Source organism: Chrysemys picta, chromosome 21 (assembly GCF_011386835.1).
Source record: "Chrysemys picta bellii isolate R12L10 chromosome 21, ASM1138683v2, whole genome shotgun sequence".
NCBI lineage: Eukaryota > Metazoa > Chordata > Testudines > Emydidae > Chrysemys > Chrysemys picta.
Genome location: NC_088811.1, coordinates 14,205,272 through 14,226,961, shown reverse-complemented (window position 1 = coordinate 14,226,961; position 21,690 = coordinate 14,205,272). Strand labels below are relative to the sequence as shown.

Below are 21,690 nucleotides of genomic sequence, written 5' to 3'. Positions count from 1 at the left end.
TTTAGATTGGGGTGAATGTAGCTGGCAAAATGATCTCTTACTCCCCATGGGTGAAAATCACCTCTGTGCAGCGCTTCCACACAGGACCTATTCACCACCCAAATCCCACTTAAACCCCTAGAGTTTAGCTGTGGCAGGGAGGGATAGCTCAGGGGTTTGAGCATTGGCTTACTAAACCCAGGGTTGTGAGTTCAATCCTTGCAGGGGTCCATTTAGGGATCTGGGACAAAATAATCTGTCAGGGACAGTACTCAGTCCTGCTGTGAAGGCAGGGGACTGGACTTGATGACCTTTCAAGGTCCCTTCCAGTTCTACAATTCTATGTCTATGTATGATGGTACATGGGACTTGAGCGTTAGAGTTTTGTGCTGGCCTTTTGCACAGGGGTGAATTTCATCGTATGCCCTCCTCAGACGTCTCCCGCCTCCCTAGTGCAGTATTCAAGAATGGCTCTCTGTGGAGGCTGCATACACATATATACGTCGTCTTGAGACTCTGTCCTACTGGGAAAGGCCCACGGGCTGGTTTGTGCTTGAGTAGGGAGTGAAGGAGGTGTGTTGCCCTTTTGGCTGTTCACGTTCTTTAGAGGATTTCTAGTTCAGTGGCCGTCTGGCTTTTGCTGCCTGGAGAATTACCTGCTCTTTGAACAGGTCTGTCCTTTTGACAGGAGTTCAGGTCAGCAGCCGCCTCTCCGTGTTTGGAACTGCATTCCTCCTTCTTAAATTCAGGGCAACGCAAGAAACACAATGCAACACTCCCCTCCCACGGCTTTCCTTCCAGGAGGTCCCCAGGAGCCACTGACTCCATTTTGGGATGGTGGGACTTGTTCCTGAGCTGCTAGAACGATCAGGCTGCAGATGGCCAGCGTGCAATGGGCTTTACCCAAAGCCCTTTGAAGTCCAGGGAAGGTGTCCCAATGACTTTCATTTGATGGGCCTTGGATCCGGCCCAACCAGAGTTACATGCTGGTGGGTTAACAAGGACGCCGCTCCCAAGCTGCTCTGCAGCGATTCTGCATCAGAAAGCTGGAGCAGCCCCCACAGTTGCTGTTCCCTCTGCATGCAGGGAGAAAGGGAGTGAATGGTGGGTGTGTGGCTTGCAAGATCCGCCAGCCTTACCCCCATCTCCTCTCTTAGTCCTACCCCTTCCCCCAAACCTCCCTGCATCTGCAGAGAGCAGAACCATGGCAGACGGGGGGCTGCAGTCTCCCTGGCTGTGTTCCCCAGCAGAGCTGCACTATCCCCAGTGAGTCCATGAGAGGAGAAGCGGCAGGAATCTCCCCCACACACACCCCGAGAGCCAGTGAGCGAACGCTGCCAAGGGCCTCACTTGTCTGGGTTAACGATGGCGTTCATCTCCTCGGCCAGGTGCCGCCTCAGGATGTGCTTGCTGCTTGGGATGCCCAGAGCTGTGGCCATGGCTTCTGCATTGAACGTGGGCTCCAGCATTAGCACGGCCCCATGCACGCCACTGTTCATCAGGTTATCCGCATACTCCTAAAAGCAACAACCAGAGCACGGAGTTACCTGGCAAGAAAGGACACCTCTGCTCCCCTCCTTGGGAGATGCTAAGAAGTCAGCAGGTGCTATTCACAGCAGCAGCTGCTTTGGGCAGCAGACGGGTTTCTCTATCCCAGTGGTTCCCAAACTTTAACAACCGGTGAACCCCTTTCACTAAAATGTCGAGTCTCGTGAACCCCCTCTTAAAAATGAATATTTCCAGGGATTTTCTCCTTTACCTGAGTATACATTATAAAAGCAGTGATCTTGGAAATATAAACTTTGTGTTTGTGACATGCTTATTACACACTATTTATTATTAATTATTATTTATCATTACGGTATTTTTATTACATTATGAAAACGGCAACACTCTTCCAAGATCTCACTTTCGTAGCTTGTATCACTCTGAATAAACCTGTTTAAAAGACAAGGCTTCTATGTTTCATCAAGGAGTATCAGATGTGAAACAGCATGAAGGTATTTAAGAAGCCAACTCAAAGAGTTCCTCCTACACAAGCATTCAGGTCTTGAGCAGTCCAGGCAAATAACACATGTTACAACAAAGCTTAAACTTGTTCTTCATAATAATTTTAAAAACAATACTAGCTGCCTAGTTAATTTTAAAAACAGCAAACAATATCCACCGCCCTTTCCATTTCTTATAAGGAGTCTTGAAGGTTAAATCTCCTCAGTGTGATAAGAACAGGAGTACTTGTGGCACCTTGGAGACTAACACATTTATTTCAGCATAAGCTTTCGTGTGCTACAGCCCACTTCTTCAGATGTATATCACACTGAGAGGTTTCAAAGTAGCAGCCGTGTTAGTCTGTATTCGCAAAAAGAGTGAAACATACAGACAGAAGATATTTATACATACAGAGAACATGAAAAGGTGGAAGTACGCATACCAATTGCAAGAGGCCAATCAATTGAGAAGAGCTATCAGTAGCAGCAGAAGAAAAAACTGACTGGCCTCTTACAATTGGTATGCGTACTTCCACCTGTATAAATATCTTCTGTCTGTGTGTTTCACTCCTTTTGCGGATACAGACTAACACGGCTGCTACTTTGAAATCTCTCAGTGTGATAGATCTGCTTGCTTTGATCTGCTTAGCTCTTGGAAGTGTAGGGGCTCTGGGCTGCTGGCCCCATGCTGCCCAGGGTCCCTAGGGACAACTCTGTCTGCCATTAGGGAATTTTTTCCCTGAGAACCCCCTGTAACATTTTGTGAACCCCAGTTTGGGAACCACTGCTCTATCCTGTATGACCACCATGCCCCAGGTACCCTGTCCATGGTGCTTAGCTATTTCTATACCGGATGCTTCCGATGTCCACTTGAGAGCTGAATGATGAAGACTGAGCCCTGCCCAGACAGACTCTTCCCCTCCCTGATGATTATACCCCTCTCGGCACCCACAAGCCACTTCCTTACAAGCAGGTCCTACCTTCAGGTCGATGTCCCGCACCCACTTGAGCACCCGCTGATTTGTCCAGACAAGCGGATCGACGTTCTGGGTCTCGCAGCGAGCCCGCCGCTCTTGCAGAACCTACCCACAAGGACGCTGACATTATTGACAGTAAAATAGGCCCTGCCCTCTCCTTATTCGGATCCCTCCTAACATCTCACATCTTCCACAAAGACCAGAACTGTGCCCTCTTCGGCCTTTGGAGAGCCTAAGATCTGGAAGTCCCATCCCCTGGGATCTTGGCCAGTCAGAGGGGAGGAAGGGAACTAGCAGCTCAGTAAATTATTTGAGACCCAGGCCAATAAGAAATGGTTCAAACAGGAGGGATCACTTCTTGAATTAGGATTTCCCTTTGCTATGTAATTAACTATCTAGAGAGACAAGGTGGGTGCGGTAAGGCATTTGATTGGACCAACATCCGTTGATGAAAGAGACAAGCTTTCCACTAACACAAACCTCTTCTTCAGGACTTGCGTAAGCTCAAAAGTCTGCCTCTTTCACCAACAGAAGTTGGTCCAATAAGAGAAATGGCCTCACCCACCTTGTCCATGACATCCTGGGACGCACACTGCTACAACACTGCAAACAACAATTGTATCTACCTATCCGTTCGTTCGGCTGTCTAAGAAGAAGAATCACTTGCTGTTGGGGAAGCAAAATGGGTTCACATTACCTGAGCAATTCCCAAATCTCCCAACAAGAGTTCAGTGCAGCCCTTTCGTTCCCCTTTCTCACCCAAGCTAAGGGGTTATTTTGTTACTGGCTCAGTTTTGGATGTGCCTCGTGGGGAGAGGGCAGAGTTACCATATTTCAGGTTCCCAAAAAGAGGACACTGCCAGAGGGTGGGGGATCTGGAGGAGGAGGGGGTAGAGGGAGTCAGAGGGAGTGTACAGTTGGGGGTGCTGGAGGGAGGATTTGGGGGGTGCGGGAGGGGTGTGTGTGTACTGGGAGAGGTTCCTGGGGGTGCGGGAGTGGATACCTGCAGCTTCACTCTTGAGGTTGGGGGCAGTGTCTCTCCCACTCTCGGTGGCAGGAGGCTGGTGCAAGCCCAGGACACACCACCAACCATCAGTCAGCGCCTCCCTGCAGAACCCCCTCTCCAGGACTGGGAGCCGGGGCCTGGATGGGCGGGATCCGGCAGGTATGGCTGCAGTGGAATGGACCAATCAGCTGCGGATGCAGGGAGGGACCATTTGGGATGTGGACCAATTGGGGCTTTTTCTGAGCTGCAACGACCGCTCTACAAAAATCCCAAACATCCCATAATCCGCTCAGACGGAAGGCGGAGGATCAAAAAAAGAGGCAATGCCTGGGAAAACCCGGACGTATGGTAACCCGCGGTGAGGGCTGCTCCGGCAGAGTCGACAAACTCTGAAATCTCCATTCCCTGGAGTTGCTGCATGCTACGGCTATTTCTATCAAAGAGGTCAATGGGAGACGAGGGTGCACTGTCCCCAATGTAACTGATTTATTAGAGACAGGAACTGGGAATGGAGTACACTCAGAGGAATAGCACTGGCCTGGAGCGATAGAAAGTTGGGGTTGGTCCTGCTTTGAGCAGGGGGTTGGACTAGATGACCTCCTGAGGTCTCTTCCAACCCGGATCTTCTCTGATTCTAGGAAAGGCTAATCGTTTGGCAAACCAAACCGCCTGTTTTAACCATTTCTCATCTCACCTCTTTGCTGAAGTTGACTTGAAAAAGCAGCTCTATTCCCAGCAATATGCTGACCTGGTGGAACTTTTTAGACACATTAAGGTACTTCTCCAAGTCCCGTTTCATCAGCGAGTTCAGCATCCTTCCATCCACGAGGTGATTTTGGAAAGCCTGGGAATACTGAGACAGTCCAATATCGTTCAGCCAGGCCTTGGCTACCCAGTGGTGGTCCAGTTCAGAGGCTTTAGACAAGCTGTGGAGCGTAAGGAAGACAGGAGGTGTAAGGAAGGTCATCAAAGTGCATGACGCTTCTGTTACCCCGTGTTAAAAATCATGCAAAAACCTTGCACAGGGGCTGTGCAGGCAATGGGCCGGATTCTCGGGTCCACACCAGTCACTCTGTGCCACTGAGCTTTATGCCACTGGAATATTCCCTTTGTGGAGGAGAACTACCCACTGGTATAAGGCTAGTGGGGTTAGCTCCAGCCCCAGCAGATCCCATCTCCACCTGGCTTAGGGGGCATGCCAGAGCAGGGGTGGCCGTGTAGCAAATGTGAGTTAGGGATGAGCTCTGGGCAGGCAAAAAGCATGGCAGCTCCGTTATAGTGATTCTCCACTGTTGCAAAGTCTCTCTAGAGATTGCATTGGCTGGAGTGGGAACACTGACGTGCATAAAGCCAAGCATGTGCTTAAGTCTTCTGCTGGATCGGGGCCTAAATCACTGTTGGGATTCTATGTACGCTTTAACGTCTACAAGGAAAGTTGTTGTTGCTCCCTACATTTAAAAACCAAGCTGGAAGTGCGCTGACGGTTTGGTGCTGGGTTGATTATTGTGACTTTCCCCCTTTGAAACAAATGCCAATACGAGGGGGGTACAATTATCCAGGTTTGCCTGAATAATTGGATAAATACTGGATAATAATTGAATACGTTTAAAGGACTCCCTGGAGCCGCCCCCACAGGAAGATAAGGCACACACCCGTGCTGCTCACCAGCTAGCCACAGGATGGCAGCATTGCAGCACGGAAGACCATTGGTGGGGCACACCGGGATGCGTGGGTTTTTTCAATGGGATGGGCAAATCCAGAATTGCTGTAATGAAGCATACATTTCGGCACTAGGGTGACCAGATAGCAAGGATGAAAAATCGGGACAGGGGGTTGGGGGTAATAGGCATCTATAGAAGACAAAGCCCCAAATATTGGGACTGTCTCTATAAAACCAGGACATCTGGTCACCCTATTCTGCATGCTTCTCCTGTCTGCCTTATATGCTGTAAGGGAATGCAAACAGGGGCGAGTCACAGCATCAGGAGACGTGTCTCCATGTTAATCACTAAAGGCCTCCAGTGATGACACTATTCAAACCACCAACCATTACAGGTGGCAGAAACAGGCAACTCCGAGCCTGATTCTCACGATGCGTGCCCCGCGTATTTACAGCTCTATAACCCCATGCGCTGCCTTCGAGACACACCTGTGATCTGCTGGCACAGATTTGTGTTTGTTCACTTACAACTAGATGGGAGTTGCCCAGCTGCTGTGGCAGTTGGCGCCGCATCATTAAATAGATTAATTCATTAAAGGATTAATTAATCCTGCATTAATCTAGCCTCGCCATCCCTATTCCCAGCTCTGAAGTTTCTAATAAAGCAGAAACTGAGCAGAAAGCCCGGCCACAAAGCAGAGGGATCTTTCCAATTTTCTCCCTTAACATTGGCAGCACACTCTGTGGACTAGCTGCTTTGCTCTCTTACTCTACGGAGACAGAGTTTTCCCAGAACGAATCTCATTGGCGGGCAGCAATGAAAAACACTTACAAAAGCAGGGGAAATAACCCTTCACAAATGGTTAGTGTCTGTCACTGCTTTCCTCTGTGAGAGTCATCTGTTCCCATAAAGCCAGGTCCTTGCAGCCCTGGAGCTGCCAGTCACAAGGGAGTTAAGCACTAGCCACGTCTAAGCTCTGGTCTGACAGTTCTATAGAGACGGAGTCTGCAAAGCAGCACCCAGCTCAGGGAGCTGGTGTGCTTGTCCCCAGGGAGAGGAGCAGCTGCACATCTGAGGCTAGACGCTTCTGGGGCTCCAGCCCCAGTGATCTGCACTGGTTCAATAGCCAGTAGATCTATGTAGTAGAGATCCCCTCACCCACAACTGCTTCCCCCGGCCCACTCCTAGAGGCTCAGCTCTGGGCCGTGCAAGGTGCAAAGGTCCCGGGCAGCTGCAGCCTTCCCAAATCTCATCCGCCCTTGAGCAGCAGAACAGCACCAGTTTCGCCCTCTCCGGGGTCCTCTGCATTGGCAGAGAGGGGATGGGTCCTGCCCCTGAGTCTGGGACCTTCCCTGTGCCTGCCCTGAGTATGGATCCGACCCTGTGCTTCCCTCCACTCCTGGCAAATAATGAATCTCTGCTAGGAATGGAAAACTGTAGGCGCATGTTGTTCGCAATTCAACCCCCGTCTGAGAAGCTGAATAATACAATGCAGCCGACAACCATGACAAAGTTCTAGGATAGAATAGTCCTGACTAAGTCCCGGACGATGCAGAACCTGGTTTTAATGCTTTAAGATCTAGTATGAAGGTGAAGATAGAATAGCAACTTCACTCAATCCATCCAACCTGCCTATAGCTCTCAAGTGTGTAACCTGTCCTATCTTGGTGGGCCTTATGTAAAACCTGGGAATGGAGTCTTCTAGGCATGTGGCTGCTTCATTTGTTTGAAATCCTACCCTAGGGAACAGAGGAGATATCTCCATAACACTGAATACGACAGCTACTGGGGTTTTGCTTCCGCTGGGGTCATTTGCTGAATTGCTAGCCAGGCTCACTCCCAAAGCTCACCGGGGCGTTGATGTGGTTGTTGGTTTTGTGGCTTTAAATGCAGGAGACAGTTTGATTTCTTTCTTTTTTTAATCACCCAGGCCGGCTCTGTGAGGAGCAGCACCACACGCTAGCGTTGATTAATTAGCCGAGCAAAAATGATGGGGACGTCACTGAAGGAAGTAATTATGCAAAACAGAAGTGTCAGTTTTGTTAAAGTGAGTTTTCTCTCACACTGAGCACAGCAGTAAGAATCGTTCCCTGACATTTGTTTTTTTCCTCTCTCTTGTTCTTTCTTTTCTCTCCCCCTCTCCAGATAATTTGGCTGCCTTCTGAGGATAACATGTAAATATGCACACACACACACACACACAGGCACACATTAATACACATGTATGTACTACTACATGTATGTATTAATACTCATGTACACATACATACGGGCATCTACATACACACACATGGACACATGTGTGTGCACACACAAGCATGCATACACATGCAATGAATGCAGGAAGTGGGATTCTGAGGCCCACAGGAAGAGCTTACCATTTGCCTGTTTCTGCGTCCCTGTAATCCTCTATTGCCAGCCTGAGTTTGCGGCGGTGAAGGGAGCTACAGACGCCCAGCCCTGTCGCCAGATCTTCATCACTCAAACTGAGCAACATCTGCTCTCCAAGAAAAAAACCAACAACACAACTCAGCCATTGACTTTGGTCACTTACAGAACAGCAATGCAGTATGCGGTATGGGTTCTTATAAACTAGATCCCAAAATGCTTTACAGCGTTAACTAGCAAAACTATAGAGAAGACGTGGTTAAGGTGTTAGACTGGGGCCCAGGCAATTTGGGTTCTATTGTCGGCTCTGCCACAAATTTCCTTTGTTATCTCGTGCACAGCACTTAGTCTTTGTGCCTCGGTGTCTCCATCTGTGAAATGGGGATAATGATTTTTTCCCACCCTCGCAGAGGTACTGTGAGGATGAATTAAATGATTCATCCTATAGGGAAGTGCATCATAGCAAAGCCTACCAATGAAAACTAACATCAATAGAGATTAACTAACAACAGTGGGTGAGGGCAAAGAGGAGAAGCTGAGCTTTGCAACAAGGTAGAAAACTGTTACAAATGGCAGAAGCTGCAGGGGAGAAGGCTCTCACCCCAGCAGTGCCCAGCCTGCGTGTGGTGGGGGATGACAGAGCAGGTCGGGTCGTGCTAGCCAACTGGAGGGCATAGAGAGACATAACAATCCCCTGCATTAACCGTGAAACCCTTGGCCTAACTAATCCTTTTTTCCCACCAAACAACTTGGCTGCGAGTGAGGATGGGGTAGAGCTGGGACACGTGGCCCCAGTTCTGGCTTTGGAAGCCCCTCGCCACTCAGAGGGTTGTTTGGGATCCTGTGCTTTGGCACTGACAGCAGATTGCTACCAATGGCGCAGACACCCCAGTGCAGAGACGTAGCTTGCTCTCCTACCTTCCCGCTCTTGACGTTCTCCGCACAGGCTTTGACATACATGGGCATAGCCATGACCACCTCCAGCCACGCCTGCACAGTGCCCGCCTTCCAGTGGGACATGGGCGTGGTGCGGACCAGCTCCACCTGCTGCAGCCGGTCCATCTGTTCCTCCCCTTCAGACAGGCTGAGGCTTAGGCGGGTTGGGCTGGAAAGGCTGTCGGAATCTGGAACACAAAGCAAACGGTGGAAATGCGGCTGGGCTCCCTGCCCAAGGAGCTCACGGGGATCTAACACTTCAGTTCCAAAATCTCCCCGGACGGCTCTAGCTCCAGAAACCTGGCCCAACTGCTGGAGACAGAACATTTCATGGCTTAGGCTGATGCGAACACGTCACTGTTCTTGGAACCTGAAGAACCCTGGCCTGGCTAGCACTTCAGCTCTGCTAATATTACCTGTCTTACAACCCCCTGCCTCGTCATCAGCAGGGTTTGAGCCTCAGACCTTGAGTACCAAAGCCTTGAGCCAAAGCCGTAACTCCAGTAGCAGATAGCAATAGTAGGCTCTTACCCCTCATGTGGACCAGCCACTAAAGGGGGACACGACCCATTGCGCCACTAGCCGGTACTGGAAGGAAGTAGGAAGCATTGAGCGACAATGGCTGGGATTGAAAGCTCTCTTACCGTGACCTTGCCCTGAGCCAGTGTCTAATCAGGGCAGATCATCTTCCCACCCTCTTGGTGCAATTTCAGCCCTGGCCCCTTTACGGAAGATCTTCTTGCCCAGTGATGTCTCCATAGGGAGCAAGGCAGTGCACTGACATACTGACCGTTAACCTTTCCGTCTCCTCTTTAACTGGAATTACAGCACATCAGTCTCCTAAACAAAGACCTTATTGGAAACAAGTGTTGACTCTTGTGGCTGCAAGAGGTAAGAGCCAGATGGAGGAAAATGGGGCAACTCGGCACAGTCAGCCACCTGGTCGCCGGAATGAGTGGGCTTGTCCAGGATCTACTGCCCATCACTGATGCTGACTCTCGTACCGGCACCTCCTTAGGTCACGAGAGGGGCTGGACACTTCCCCTGCCTGTTGAAACCAATGGGTGTTGTGGGTGTGCGGCATGTCTCAGCACCAGCCCCTTGGTTGGTCGGCAGCTGTTCTACTAGGTGAGACCGATGGGGACTTCCCTCTTGGACCTTCCTTACAAGGCTCCAGGCAAGCATGGCTCACGCTGCCAGAGCAGGGGGGTCAGGGGCCTCCATCTCCCTCACCAGCCTCACTGCCACTTCTAGAAGGGTGGTTGACTTTGGCAGAGTTGACGCTAGTCCCATTGCGGGAAGGGGAGAAGGGGCAAGCCCCGGAGTCTGTTGGGTACTCCAGAAGTGCAGGGCCGCAGGCTTTATTTGTGTGGCTTGCGGTGAAGGCTCAGCTTGCGTCCCCATCCCAGCAGAGGCAGGAGGAGCTGTGCTAAGCCCCTGGTCAGCTCCCCATCTCACTGCCAAGGGCGCAGCCAAATCCGAACGCTGCCGGAATGGGACCCAGGTTTGTTTACTTGACCGGGCTACCATACAGCCTCTTCCTCTCTCTGTTTGCAGGGAAACCCCAGGGCTCCTGGAAGGAGAGGAAAAGAACTGACTGGTTGGAAGGGAAATGCAAATGCTGCTTGTTGCAAGGAGACATATCGCCAACAGGCACAGACAGATCACGCACAAGGGATCACTCACGCAGTAGGGCATTAGCTGCCCATCCATCAGGCTGATTATCAGCTAGGAAAGGCTCCAGGCTGGGCTGAGCAGGCTTTCAGGACCTCTGAAACTCCAGGCGAGGCTACAATTGGCATACCCTGGATGGCAGGGGAGGGTTTGATGCTCTGTGCATTGACTGGTGTTCTGGCCATAATCTTAGGCAAAGCAGATTGATGGGATACATGGGGGGAGGATAGATTGGCGGGGATGGGAGTCCCTAGGAATAACTCACAGGGGGTGTCCCCACAACCCATGGGCTAGGAATATGGCCTGCTTCTCAAAAATACCTTCCAGATCAATGCACGGCAATGAAGAAGAGAAAGAATGACCTTAACCAAGAGATGGGGGCATTCGCCTGCCCCTTTCCCCACCCCATGCCGTGCCTAGCTCAGCTCATCATACCCCCACGCTGCCTCGCTAGGCGCAGCTGCCCAGGTCCCTGTCGGAAGCGCCTACACGTGGCTGGATGGGCATCCTGTATTTTTCACTCCTGGCCTCATCCCGCAAGGCTGAGCACCTGCTATCTGGCTGACGTTGGCTGGAGCTGTGGGACCAGCCTCACGCCAACCGCACGGTTGCATCCCTCCACCTCCCTGCATGGCAGTTGCCAAACCTGAGGCACTTCGGGGTGCCTTTCATACCCCCTGTGCAGAGAGGGCGTACAAACCTCTGCCCCATGCGAATCAAACTGCAGGCCTCACAACAGGGCTCAGGCAAGCTGCCAGTGTTGCATGGGCCCTGTGCCGGCTCCTCTGTACAGAGCTGAATTTCAGTTGTCATTACTGTGGCTTTAAATCCGTAGCAGGAAGCCCAGCAGGCCGAGGTTGTAGGCAGAAGCTCTGCAGTGACGCAGCAGACAGCACTAAGCGCTGCTTTAGGTATCAGCTTCAAAGTTGCTTTGTTTTCAAGGTTCCTTGTTCCCTGATAGGGGACAACAGTTCTCTCTTACCGTGTGATTCTTCATGATGCACTTAACTAGTTTAACTGCATTTCCAGGTGCAGTGTGGTTCCTCGGTGTGCAAATTGGACGTGTTCCTTTGCCTTTCCTCCAGCTTTCAGCTGGGTCTTCTTTGTCCTTCCTATAATGAGCTGAAATCTTAAAATCCCTTTCTCCTCTTCTTTAAAAGTGTTCAATAAATCACCAAAAGAAAGGGACACGCTTTGTATTGCTACATAGGATTGGCGTGCAGCACACAGGGTGGAAGTGATAGGGTGGCCTGTGTATTTCCCCAATAGCTATCAGGTGGGCTGTGAGCACGAGCTGGCCACTGAATATGATGCACAGGTGTTGTGTGTGAGCACTAATACAGCCAGTGCAGAGGGGAAGTGGCTTCGAAGAGCGAGTGCATTGCAAACTCTCAGCTTGGACCTTCTGCCTATGGGTAAGTTTACAGTGTGATGTCTTGGACCCTGATCCTGTAAGTGGGTGGATTCCTGCACCTATGCAAAGCTCTGTTGAAGTCAGTGGGCTTCTGTGGGGAGCAGCTGGGAAGTTCGGGGCCTGGTTTGAATCAATGCCTTCAATGCCTTTGCTGTCTCCTTGATTCATTGATTCGACAAATAGTAAAGGCCTGGGTATCAGCAATAGTTGTGTCTGCATTTGCACGTTGGCACACCCTGCCGCTCTCAATGCAACCTGGGTTTTTCAGTATTCTACACAACACTGGGAAAAAACTCCCGTCGTTGCATTGCTGTCTCTGGTCTCTTTAAATCTGGGATGCCTGTAGGCATGGATAGATGATCGGGGAAGAAGAGCAGGAAGCACTCTGTGGCTTGAACTCCCTACAACCATTCCACAGGGAGCTGGGTCTGCTCTACAGTTGCAGGTACACGCCATTCAGTTAATTAAAGGTTCATTACGAGGATGAGTAGTAATAAAAGTCAGCTCTCAATTACAGGAGGAATCGTCAGAACTGGTGGCTCTGTGAAAATGAGCGATTACAGTGGTGCTAACTCCAGGCATTCAAACGGTCATGAATCAGAATGCCAAAAGCATGAGATTCACTGAAAAATCAGCAGCTTTGAGAAAAATTGGGCTTCTTTTTCTTTGCCTTGTGTTGAGCCTTTAAGGGGGCACTCAGGTCACCTTTGCAAATTCTTCTGTGAAATCATGTAGGGAGTTTCTAGCCTTTTTAAAAAAAAAATATGGAAAGCTAAGATTCTTCTCTAATCATGTCAGGAGCTGGGACTCTTTTAAAAAAGGACTAGATACTGTAGGAGTGGGCAACACTATGTCATTTAGGAAAAAGCGTCAGCCCACATTTGCAAAATAAACCATGTGGTTGCAAAAAGGGAAAAGTGCTGAGTGTATTACCTGTAAAGTTATTGCTTTGGTGTTGGCTTTGTCAATGAAAGAGTCGTACTTCCCCCCCTAAAACTAAAGTTTGGTAGCAGTTTCAGGGTAAAGAATACATTGTGATCTTTGAAAAACAGGCTTTGATCCTGTAAATATGCATGGGCTTAATTTACTTCAGTGCTACTGCTTATGTGCTTCACGTTGAGCATATGCATAAATATTTATAGGACTGTAGTTGCTGAAACTCATATAGGGGTAGGGTGACCAGATGTCCCATTTTTAATGGGACAGTCCCGTTTTTTGGGACTTTTTCTTATATAGGCGCCTATTACCCCCCACCCCTGTCCTGTTTTTTCACAGTTGCTGTCTGGTAACCCTAGATATAGGTGCAGATCCTGCATTAATCTTTAAGCATGTGAATAGTTGCATTGATTTCAATGGGTCTATTTATGGCAGTAAAGTTAAGCATATGTTTAAGTATATTCAGGACTGGGACCACAACCTATAATTCTGAATAACGGGAAAGATACTGAACCATTATTTGTGACTTGATCTGGTTTTTAAATAAAGGGAACACTTTTTTGCAAACAGAAAATGGGAATGAAAATGTCTTTGTTGTGGGTTGAAACTTTGATCAATTTTTCATCAAAATGTGGAAAATTGTTTCCTGTCCTGTACTTGTTCAAAAAAGCCGGACTGATTTATTTTTGTGACAAATGCCCCCTGCTTTTTCTTCTGTCAAAAGTTCAACAAAAAACATCAGTGTTTTGAAATTGAGAAAATTTGGCTGGTTTTGTTTGACACGTTGTTTGCTTTTGTCGTGTGCTTTTGTGTTAGTAGTGCAAGGAATGTAGAGTTGGTGTGAATTTGATTAGCTGTTCAGGGAGGTGTTTTTGCTGCAAGGGTGTGAATTCCCTGTAACACATCCACGGTGGTTGTCTGCTGCTTTACCTTGGCAGAGCCACTAATCAGATATATCCAGGAAAACAGGAAGAGCTGTCTGTGAATATAACACTTCTGGGTGCCCTTTAAACAACCTCTCACCTGCACCAGTGGTGGCAAAATCCACTGGGGAGAGGTCTGGCTGAGAACGTATTGCTTGTTATACTAATCCAATCAAGAAATAGAAACAATGCCATATAACCTGACAAATGCATCTCAGATTATTAATTTTATTTGACGTCTTCCAATGGGTCCTCATTAGGGTTGCTAACCATCTAATCACTCACGTCCAAACACCTTTGCCCTGCTCCCCCCAGGCCCTACCCCTGACCTGCCCCTTCTCCCAGGCCCTGCCCCACTCCCTCCATCACTCACTCTCCCCCACCCTCACTCACTTTCACAGGGCTGGGGCAGGGTGTGGGCTCTGGGCTGGGGCTAAGGGGTTTGGCGTGTGGGAGGGGGTTCCCGGGCTCAGCCTGGGGCAGGGGTGCAGGAGGGGGTGTGGGGTGCAAGCTCTGGGAGGGAGTTTGGGTGCTGGAGGGGGCTCAGGGTTGGGGCAGGGGATTGGGGTGTGAGAGGGGGTGAGGGGTGCAGGCTCTGGGCTGGGGTAGGGGTGCAGGAGGGAGTGTGGGGTGCAGGCTCTGGCCAGGAGGTGCTTACCTCAAGGTCGGCGGTACAGCAGGGCTAAGGCAGGCTCCCTGCCTCACCTGGCCCCGTGCTGCTCCTGGAAGTGGCCGGCACATCCCTGCCGGCCCTGGGGGCAGCAAGGGGCTCCGTGCGCTGCCCAGGCCCGCAAGCGCCACCTCCGCAGCTCCCATTGGCCGCAGTTCCCGGCCAATGGGAGCTGTGGAGTCTGTGCTTGGGGCAGGGGCAGCACGCGGAGACTCCCTGCCCCCCACCAGGGCTGCAGGGATGTGCTGGCCACTTCTGGGAGCAGCACGGGGCCACGGCAGGCAGGGAGCTGGACTTTTAGCGCCTAAAATCTCTCAGTTTGGCTTCAATAGCCTCAGGGAGATAGAGCCCGATTCCATAAGACTCCTGGCGAAACCGAGAGGGTTGGCAAGCCAAGTCCTCAGAAATGAGCTGCAGAATAAGTAGGGTAGCTAACTTTCTAATTGCACAAAACCGAACACCCCTGCCCTGCCCTTTCCCCGAGACCCCACCCCCACTTGCTCCATTCCCCCTCCCCCCCGTCTCTCCCCCCCTCAGTCACTTTCACCGGGCTAGGCAGGGGGTTGGGGTGTGGGAGGGGGGTGAGGGCTCCGGCTGGGGATGTGGGCTCTGGGATGAAGTTGGGGATGAGGGGTTTGAGGTGTGGGAGAGGGCTGGGGCAGGGTATTGGGGGTGTGCTCTGGGAGGGAGTTTGGGTGCGGGAGGTGAGTCCGGGCTGGGGCAGGGGGTTGGGGTGTGGGAAGGGGTTTGGTGTGCGGGGTCCCAGTGGCACTTACCGTGGCTCCCAGGAAGTGGCCGCCAGGTCCCTGCAGCCTCTAGATGCATGGGTGGCCAGGGAGGCTCTGCATGCTGCCCTCCCGCCTACAGGCACCTCCCCCACAGCTCCCATTGGTCACGGTTGCGAGCCAATGAGAGCTGCGGAGCCGGCCCTTGGGGTAGGGGCAGTGTGCAGAACCTCCCTGCACTAGAGGCTGCAGAGACCTGGTGGTGGCTTCTGGGCACTGCAGGGAGCCTGCCTTAGCCCCAGGCCCCCGCTGCGCTGCTGACCGGACTTTTAACGGCGGTGTTGACCAGATGCCTGGCAATCCTAGGACTAAGAATTATTCAGAGAGTCGGAATGCCACTTAAGTCCTAAAGTGGCGCGTAGGCCTGGTCTTAGATCTCTGCAGGGTGAATTTCACCTAGAGTACTGGGCATTTAATTCTAAAGAGCAGATTAGGATTTGAGAGAATCACAAGCCCCTCGCAGGCAATTTGCAAAAAAGGCTAAACTCCCGGAATGAGTTACTGCTAAATATTCCCTTAGCTCTCCTCCGCGTGCTTCCGCATTCTGACCGTGTTTCTATCCGAGCCAGCTACAGTCTCAGAAAGAGGGCGGCCTAGCAGTGGGAAGATGTATTGATCTATCTGGGATGCCTTTGTATATTGTTGCCTCTGGGACTGGAAACTAAAAGCACCATTAGCCTGACCCTGAAACACTTACACGTTGACTTCAATGGGCCCACTTACGTGACCCAAGTTAAACATGCGTGTGCAGCACTGATCCCGTGTTGTCATCCACGCGGGGAGACTACTGTACCTGCACAGAGCCCTGTCTGCTCACGCGGGTCAAAATGCAGGATCAGGGCCTAAGCTTTTTCAGGATCAGGGCCTAAAATACACAGGAAGCTATTGTAGAGTATTTCTGGTCTAGCCCAAATAGGAGGTAAACAGAGTCAGGAGAAATGTTTCTACCCAAGGGGGGTTGGGGTAAGTGCAGATAAACCACAGAACTTTCCAATGCTTCAGTCAGGCGATGAGAGTTGCTCACAGCAACTTTCTGCTGACAGATGTGGTGATTTTTAGTCATTTAGAAGCACCCAAAGCAATGATGCCAGGCGATGGGGTGAGCTTTTTTTTAAACTCTTCCTCGTTTTTTAAACTCTCTTCTGAGTAATGTGATTGCCAAAATAATCTCCAACTGATAAAACTTTATACATCTTTCCTCTTAGTCTGTGATCAAACCGATAAACTCTAGAAATAACGAAGCTGCATCCTACTGGAAGTGCTGACACTGCCTTACCGTGGCGTTCCGAGCCAAAATGCCCCGATAGACAGTAATTTATCTATTAACAAGCTTTTAAAATGCAAATGTTCTACTGCTATTTTAATGCTTTGTATTATCATAAAAGAAGGTCTTTATTTCTGCTTTCCATCAAGTCCCAAAAGCCAATGGCCTGTAATCATGACTGCATTACATCCCGGGAGATGCAAAGGCGAGGGAATGCATATGTGCAATAAACATTTTCTTAAGACACAAAATATATGCTTGAGTGCCCTAATGAGATTAGTGGCTGTCTGGGTAGATGATGCTGTTGGATGGTTCAGCTCAGCAGGATGGCCTCAAGCCACGTCTCTCGGGTTTTTCTATAGCACTCATCACCATAGTATCTAAGGGCTGTAACTACACCTCTACCCCACGATAACGCGGTCGTGGGGAGCCAAAAATCCCTACCGTGTTATAGCTGAACCCCGTTATATCGGGGTAGGGGCGACAGGGCTCTGGCGGTGATTTAAAGAGCTCTGGGCTCCAGCCACTGCGGGGAACCCGGGCCCTTTAAATCGCCGGCAAGCCCCACTGCTGCAGCCCCAGGATAGCGGCGGCAGGGTTCCAGCGGGATTTAAAGGGCCTGGGATTCCCTGCAGCAGCCGGAGCCCCGGACCCTTTAAAGCGCTCCCAGAGCTCCGCTGCTACCGTGCTATACGCAAACCCGTGTTCTATCAAGTCACGTTATTGCGGGGTAGAGGTGTATCACCAAAGGGCCACAGACTGAATTGAATTGAGCATCCTGATTAGGAATAAGAACAGCCACACTGGGTCAGACCAAAGGTCCATCTAGCCCAGTGTCCTGTCTTCCGACAGCGGCCAATGCCAGGTGCCCCAGAGGGAATGAACGGGAATCATCACGTGAGCCATCCCCTGTCGCCCATTCCCAGCTTCTGAAACATTACTGTAAACCAGAGACAGAACTTCGCCCTCGGTTAGGAGCTTGGGTCCAAACTTCAAGGCTGGGGTGTTTGGATCACTGGTCTGACTTAGGGTTGGAGCCATCTTTCCCTTTTAAGCAGCCATAAAGTGCACTCCTATCCTCTATAGCAGAGATGGGCAAACTATGGCCCCCGGGCCACATCCGGCCTGCAGGACCGTCCTGCCCGGTCCTTGAGCTCCTGGCCGGGGAGACTAGCCCCCAGCCCCTCCCCTGCTCTCCCCCCTCCCCCACAGCCATGCCGCCATGCAGGCAGGGCTCTGGGCGGCGAGCTCCTGCTGGGCAGCGCGGCACGGCTGCCAGACATGCTGCTCCGAGCGGCATGATAAGGGGGCTGGGGGGGGTGGATAAGGGGTGGCGGGTCCTGGGGGGCTGTCAGGGGACAGGGGGCGGTTGGATGGGGCAGAGGTTCTGGGGGATGGTTGGGGACAGGGGGGGAGGTTGGATAAGCGTGGGAGTCCCCAGGGGACCTGTTCAGGGGGCGGGGGTGAGGATAGGTGTCAGGGGACGGGGAATGGGGGGGTTGAATAGGCATGGGGTCCCGGGGGGCCTGTCAAGGGGCAGGGGTATGGATAGGGGTCAGAGCAGTCAGGGGACTGGGAGCAGGGGGGTTGGATAGGGGGTGGGGTTCCGGGGGCAGTTAGGGGCGGGGGGTCCCAGGAGGAGGTGGTTAGGGGACAAGGAGCAGGGGGGATTGGATTGGTCGGGAGTTCTGAGGGGGGCAGTCAGGGGGCAGGAAGTGGAAGGGGTCAGATAGGGGTCGGGGACCAGGCTCTTTAGGGAGGCACAGCCTTCCCTACCCGGCCCTCCATAGTTTTCCAACCCCAATGTTGCCCTCAGGTCAAAAAGTTTGCCCATCCCTGCTCTATGGCATGTACTTATAGCTGGCTTTAGCCCACCACCATTGAGTGCCTGACGGTGCTAGGGGAGGTGCAAGCCACCGCCTGGCCCCCGCACCGGACTCAGTAGCAGTGCATGGTGGAATTCCCCACCCCACGCTGCCCGGTAGGTTTAGAAGTTGAGCAGCCCTTACGCGTGCATGGGCATGGATACAGAGACTCTTAAGTCTAGGCAAGCAGCTTTCGTTAGCAGTCGTAGAGCTGGGGGGTGAGTATGTTCAGGATGGTGAAGGAAAAAAAAAAAGCGGCCTTATGGTTAAAGTAGGGAATTGAAAATAGGAGATCTGGGCTCTGACTCTTGGCTCTGATGCTCACTTGGGTCAGGCGCGTCACTTTGCTGTGCCTCAGTTTCCCCACCGGAAAAATGTGGAAATACCACTTCTCTACTTCCAAGGCATGAGACTCAGTTCATTAACATCTGTGCCACACTTTGCGATGGGATGTAATAGGATGAAACTTGAGTCAAGTGTATTGTTTGTTTTTGTTTATCAACAATGCTGGGTTAAATGATGCTGGAAGTGAGGAAGGGGTTGTAGTAAAAGAGCAGCAGATGTGCATTGTGGTTAATACCACCGGGAAAATGGTGACGAAAAAAAGTGGGGAGAATTTCCTCCAGAACGTCATTGCAACTGCCCATTCCAGCCACTCGATTCAGAATTTCTCTTGGAGTGAAATTCGCCCCTATGCAGAGGGCTGTGACAAACGGCGCACAGTCTTTAAGTCTCAATCACTCCTCAAACCAGCGTCTAAGTGGGACTTGAGTGGTGCAGGGGCTAATCTTTGCCTTGCAAGTAAAGAACTACGTATGGGAAGATTCCACGCGTTCCGTGCTGATCTTACTTACACCAGTGTGTAGCTGATGGCAGAAAAGGCCCGGTGCGAGCTGCTCGGGGGTGGAGAACGGGGATCGTTCTTGGTCCGATCATTGGGGGGTTGCTGCGTAAACGGGAATTGGATAGACGCACACCGGAAAGCTGGCCAGATCTCAAGAGTGCGTTAAGTCTTTGTTTCAGAGCTAAATGCTCAGGTGTGTTGCGAGATTAGAAAGGTCTCTCTTCCCCCCCATCTTGTGTGCGTGAGTCTTATTTTTTGTGACATGAGTCCATAGGCCCAGTATCGTCGATCTAGGTTGGGATGGGCAAATGGAAAAAAAACCTAGGAAAAGCAGCGTTTGTAAAGTCAGAGTGAAAACGTACCAGCCAGGCACTTGTCTACTCTTTAACAGGAGGAGGAGGAGGATGACGGGGAGGGAAGAGAAAGTGCCATTTTACTCCTCAGAACAAGATCCTGGCCCCAGATGAGTTGGCTAGTAGAATTTTGAAGGGCTGAGGCCAGGTCAGCTATTAAAATAACCCAAACAAATTCTTGAACATGTTTCCTGGAGCTATAAAGATGCTCGGGTCTGGCTGAGCTGGGTTCATCACTGGGCAATGGAGAAAGGATAAAGGTGACTTTATGCCACCATTGTGGCCCCTAGATCTTGGGGACCAATCCAGTGTCAAGTGAACATTAGAGCAGCCCAAAGACTGCTCTAACTTATGTCTGGTTGCTCGTGGTGCCAAGTGGCCATTCTGGCAGCTCACAAGTGCAGAGGCACCTCAGACCAGGGCCCCTGGCACTCAGGGTTGCTGATGCAATGTCCATCCATAGTCATGGACTATGTTTTTTAAAAACACATTAACAACAAAATGTAACGTATTCCCCTGGATCAACTACTTCCAAATAACACTTTATTTTCCGATGAAGCGTTTTAAAAGATGCAGACAAATGCCAGTCAAATTACAGGCATGTTTGGTGTCGAGAAGCCAGGTGAGCACAGCAGTTCGATCATTCACTCATTGAATCAAACCATTCCAGACCTTCTCACCCTCTTTCTCCTTTTCTCTCTTCTTCTTTACCTGGAAGCCGGATGCAGGATAACTGTGTGGGCAAGATCTAGGGGAAACAAAGTTCCATCAAGCATTACTTTCACACCCAGGCCCTGTTTTACTGTAGAACATTCTCTCATTCACCCTCTGCACTTGTTTATAGCAGAACAATTCCACTGGAGTCAGCAGTGGTGGCGTGCTAGATTTACATGGGGAAGTAGGTGATAATTTTGATCCAGGTCTTTATGATCAATGGGTGACTTGAGCTGCTCCCTCACGCCCAGCTAATGCAATGCTTTTCCTCTGCGTGCCCACTCAGAACTCATCGCTAAAGACAACGCAACAGGCACTTTAACAAAGTCCAGCCAAACTTGGGGTAAAACTGGTAAAAATGAGTAAGAAATTGGATCGCTGACCAATCTGAATGATAGATCCAGTCCATCCCACCAGGGACCAGTGCCAGGATTATTCCTCAGCTGGTATAAATTGGCATAGGTCCAGTGAAATCAGCAGAGCTATGCTGATTAAAAACAGCCGAGGTTCAGGCTCAATATGTTTCCAAATTCTTAGTCCAGTGTCGTTTTAAATGTCCCCAGACATGGGTCGTCTAGATTTTAATCAATCAATTGTGCTAACAGGATGTTTTCCTGATAATCAGCCTTGTTTTCCTTTTCTTGGTTTCATCTCATTACCTCCCTATGCACCGTGCTAAACAATTCCTCTCCCCGTTTGGTGTGTATCGATGCCCGTGGCTAGATCATCAGGCAGGACTGAACATGGGACCTCGGCATCTAAAAGCATAATCTGCTACTGCTTGAACTAAAGGAGCAGGTGCATTCGCTCAGAGATAGCAGCTGTATACTTGATTCAGCCACGAGAGGGATACAGAGAGCCGCGCTGGTCGTGCGGGTTACATTGATCCCTTTCACATGACTGTCTTGTCCCCTGTAGGTTCCCAGACCTAAGAGAAATCTCTCTGCCCTGACGTGTCACATGTTGATATGAATCAGGAAGCACCTGAAACTGACGACCCCTCGTGGCAACTTGGGAGGAGCCCAAGGGCTGTGCCTGATTTGCATATCAATTTGCATAATACATTCAGCTGCTGTGTTCCACGGTAACCTTTGATGAATTTATTTCTCCATACTTGGCTGGACTGGCTCGTCCCTTGGTTAGATGAATAGGAATAGTTTGGGTGTTTGAGTTTGCTAACCTGCCGTTGGTTATCCTTCTCTTCAGCCGGTGGTTATGCAGCTGTGGGACAGGTTTTATGACAATCAGCTCTGTCAGGCCTCCCGGCTGCACTTTGCGCATCTCTGACCCGCACCGCACAGGGCAGCATCAGG

General features: G+C 50.7%; 1 protein-coding gene across 14 annotated transcripts in view; it reads right to left on the bottom strand.

Moving 5' to 3' along the window:
* Positions 1 to 21,690, bottom strand: part of KAZN (kazrin, periplakin interacting protein) — a 756,723-nt gene that overhangs the window by 17,322 nt on the left and 717,711 nt on the right. For 12 of the 14 annotated variants that reach the window (XM_065575404.1, XM_065575403.1, XM_065575402.1 and 9 more), the window contains 5 exons: positions 8,918 to 9,123; positions 7,990 to 8,108; positions 4,645 to 4,876; positions 2,948 to 3,049; positions 1,330 to 1,496 (listed from right to left, as the gene is read on the bottom strand). In XM_065575404.1, the coding sequence (XP_065431476.1) occupies positions 1,330 to 1,496; positions 2,948 to 3,049; positions 4,645 to 4,876; positions 7,990 to 8,108; positions 8,918 to 9,123 (826 nt within the window). Of the gene's footprint in view, positions 1 to 1,329; positions 1,497 to 2,947; positions 3,050 to 4,644; positions 4,877 to 7,989; positions 8,109 to 8,917; positions 9,124 to 20,186; positions 20,412 to 21,690 lie in introns of those variants that run through there. The other 2 variants (XM_065575415.1, XM_065575419.1) reach the window with 1 other exon arrangement.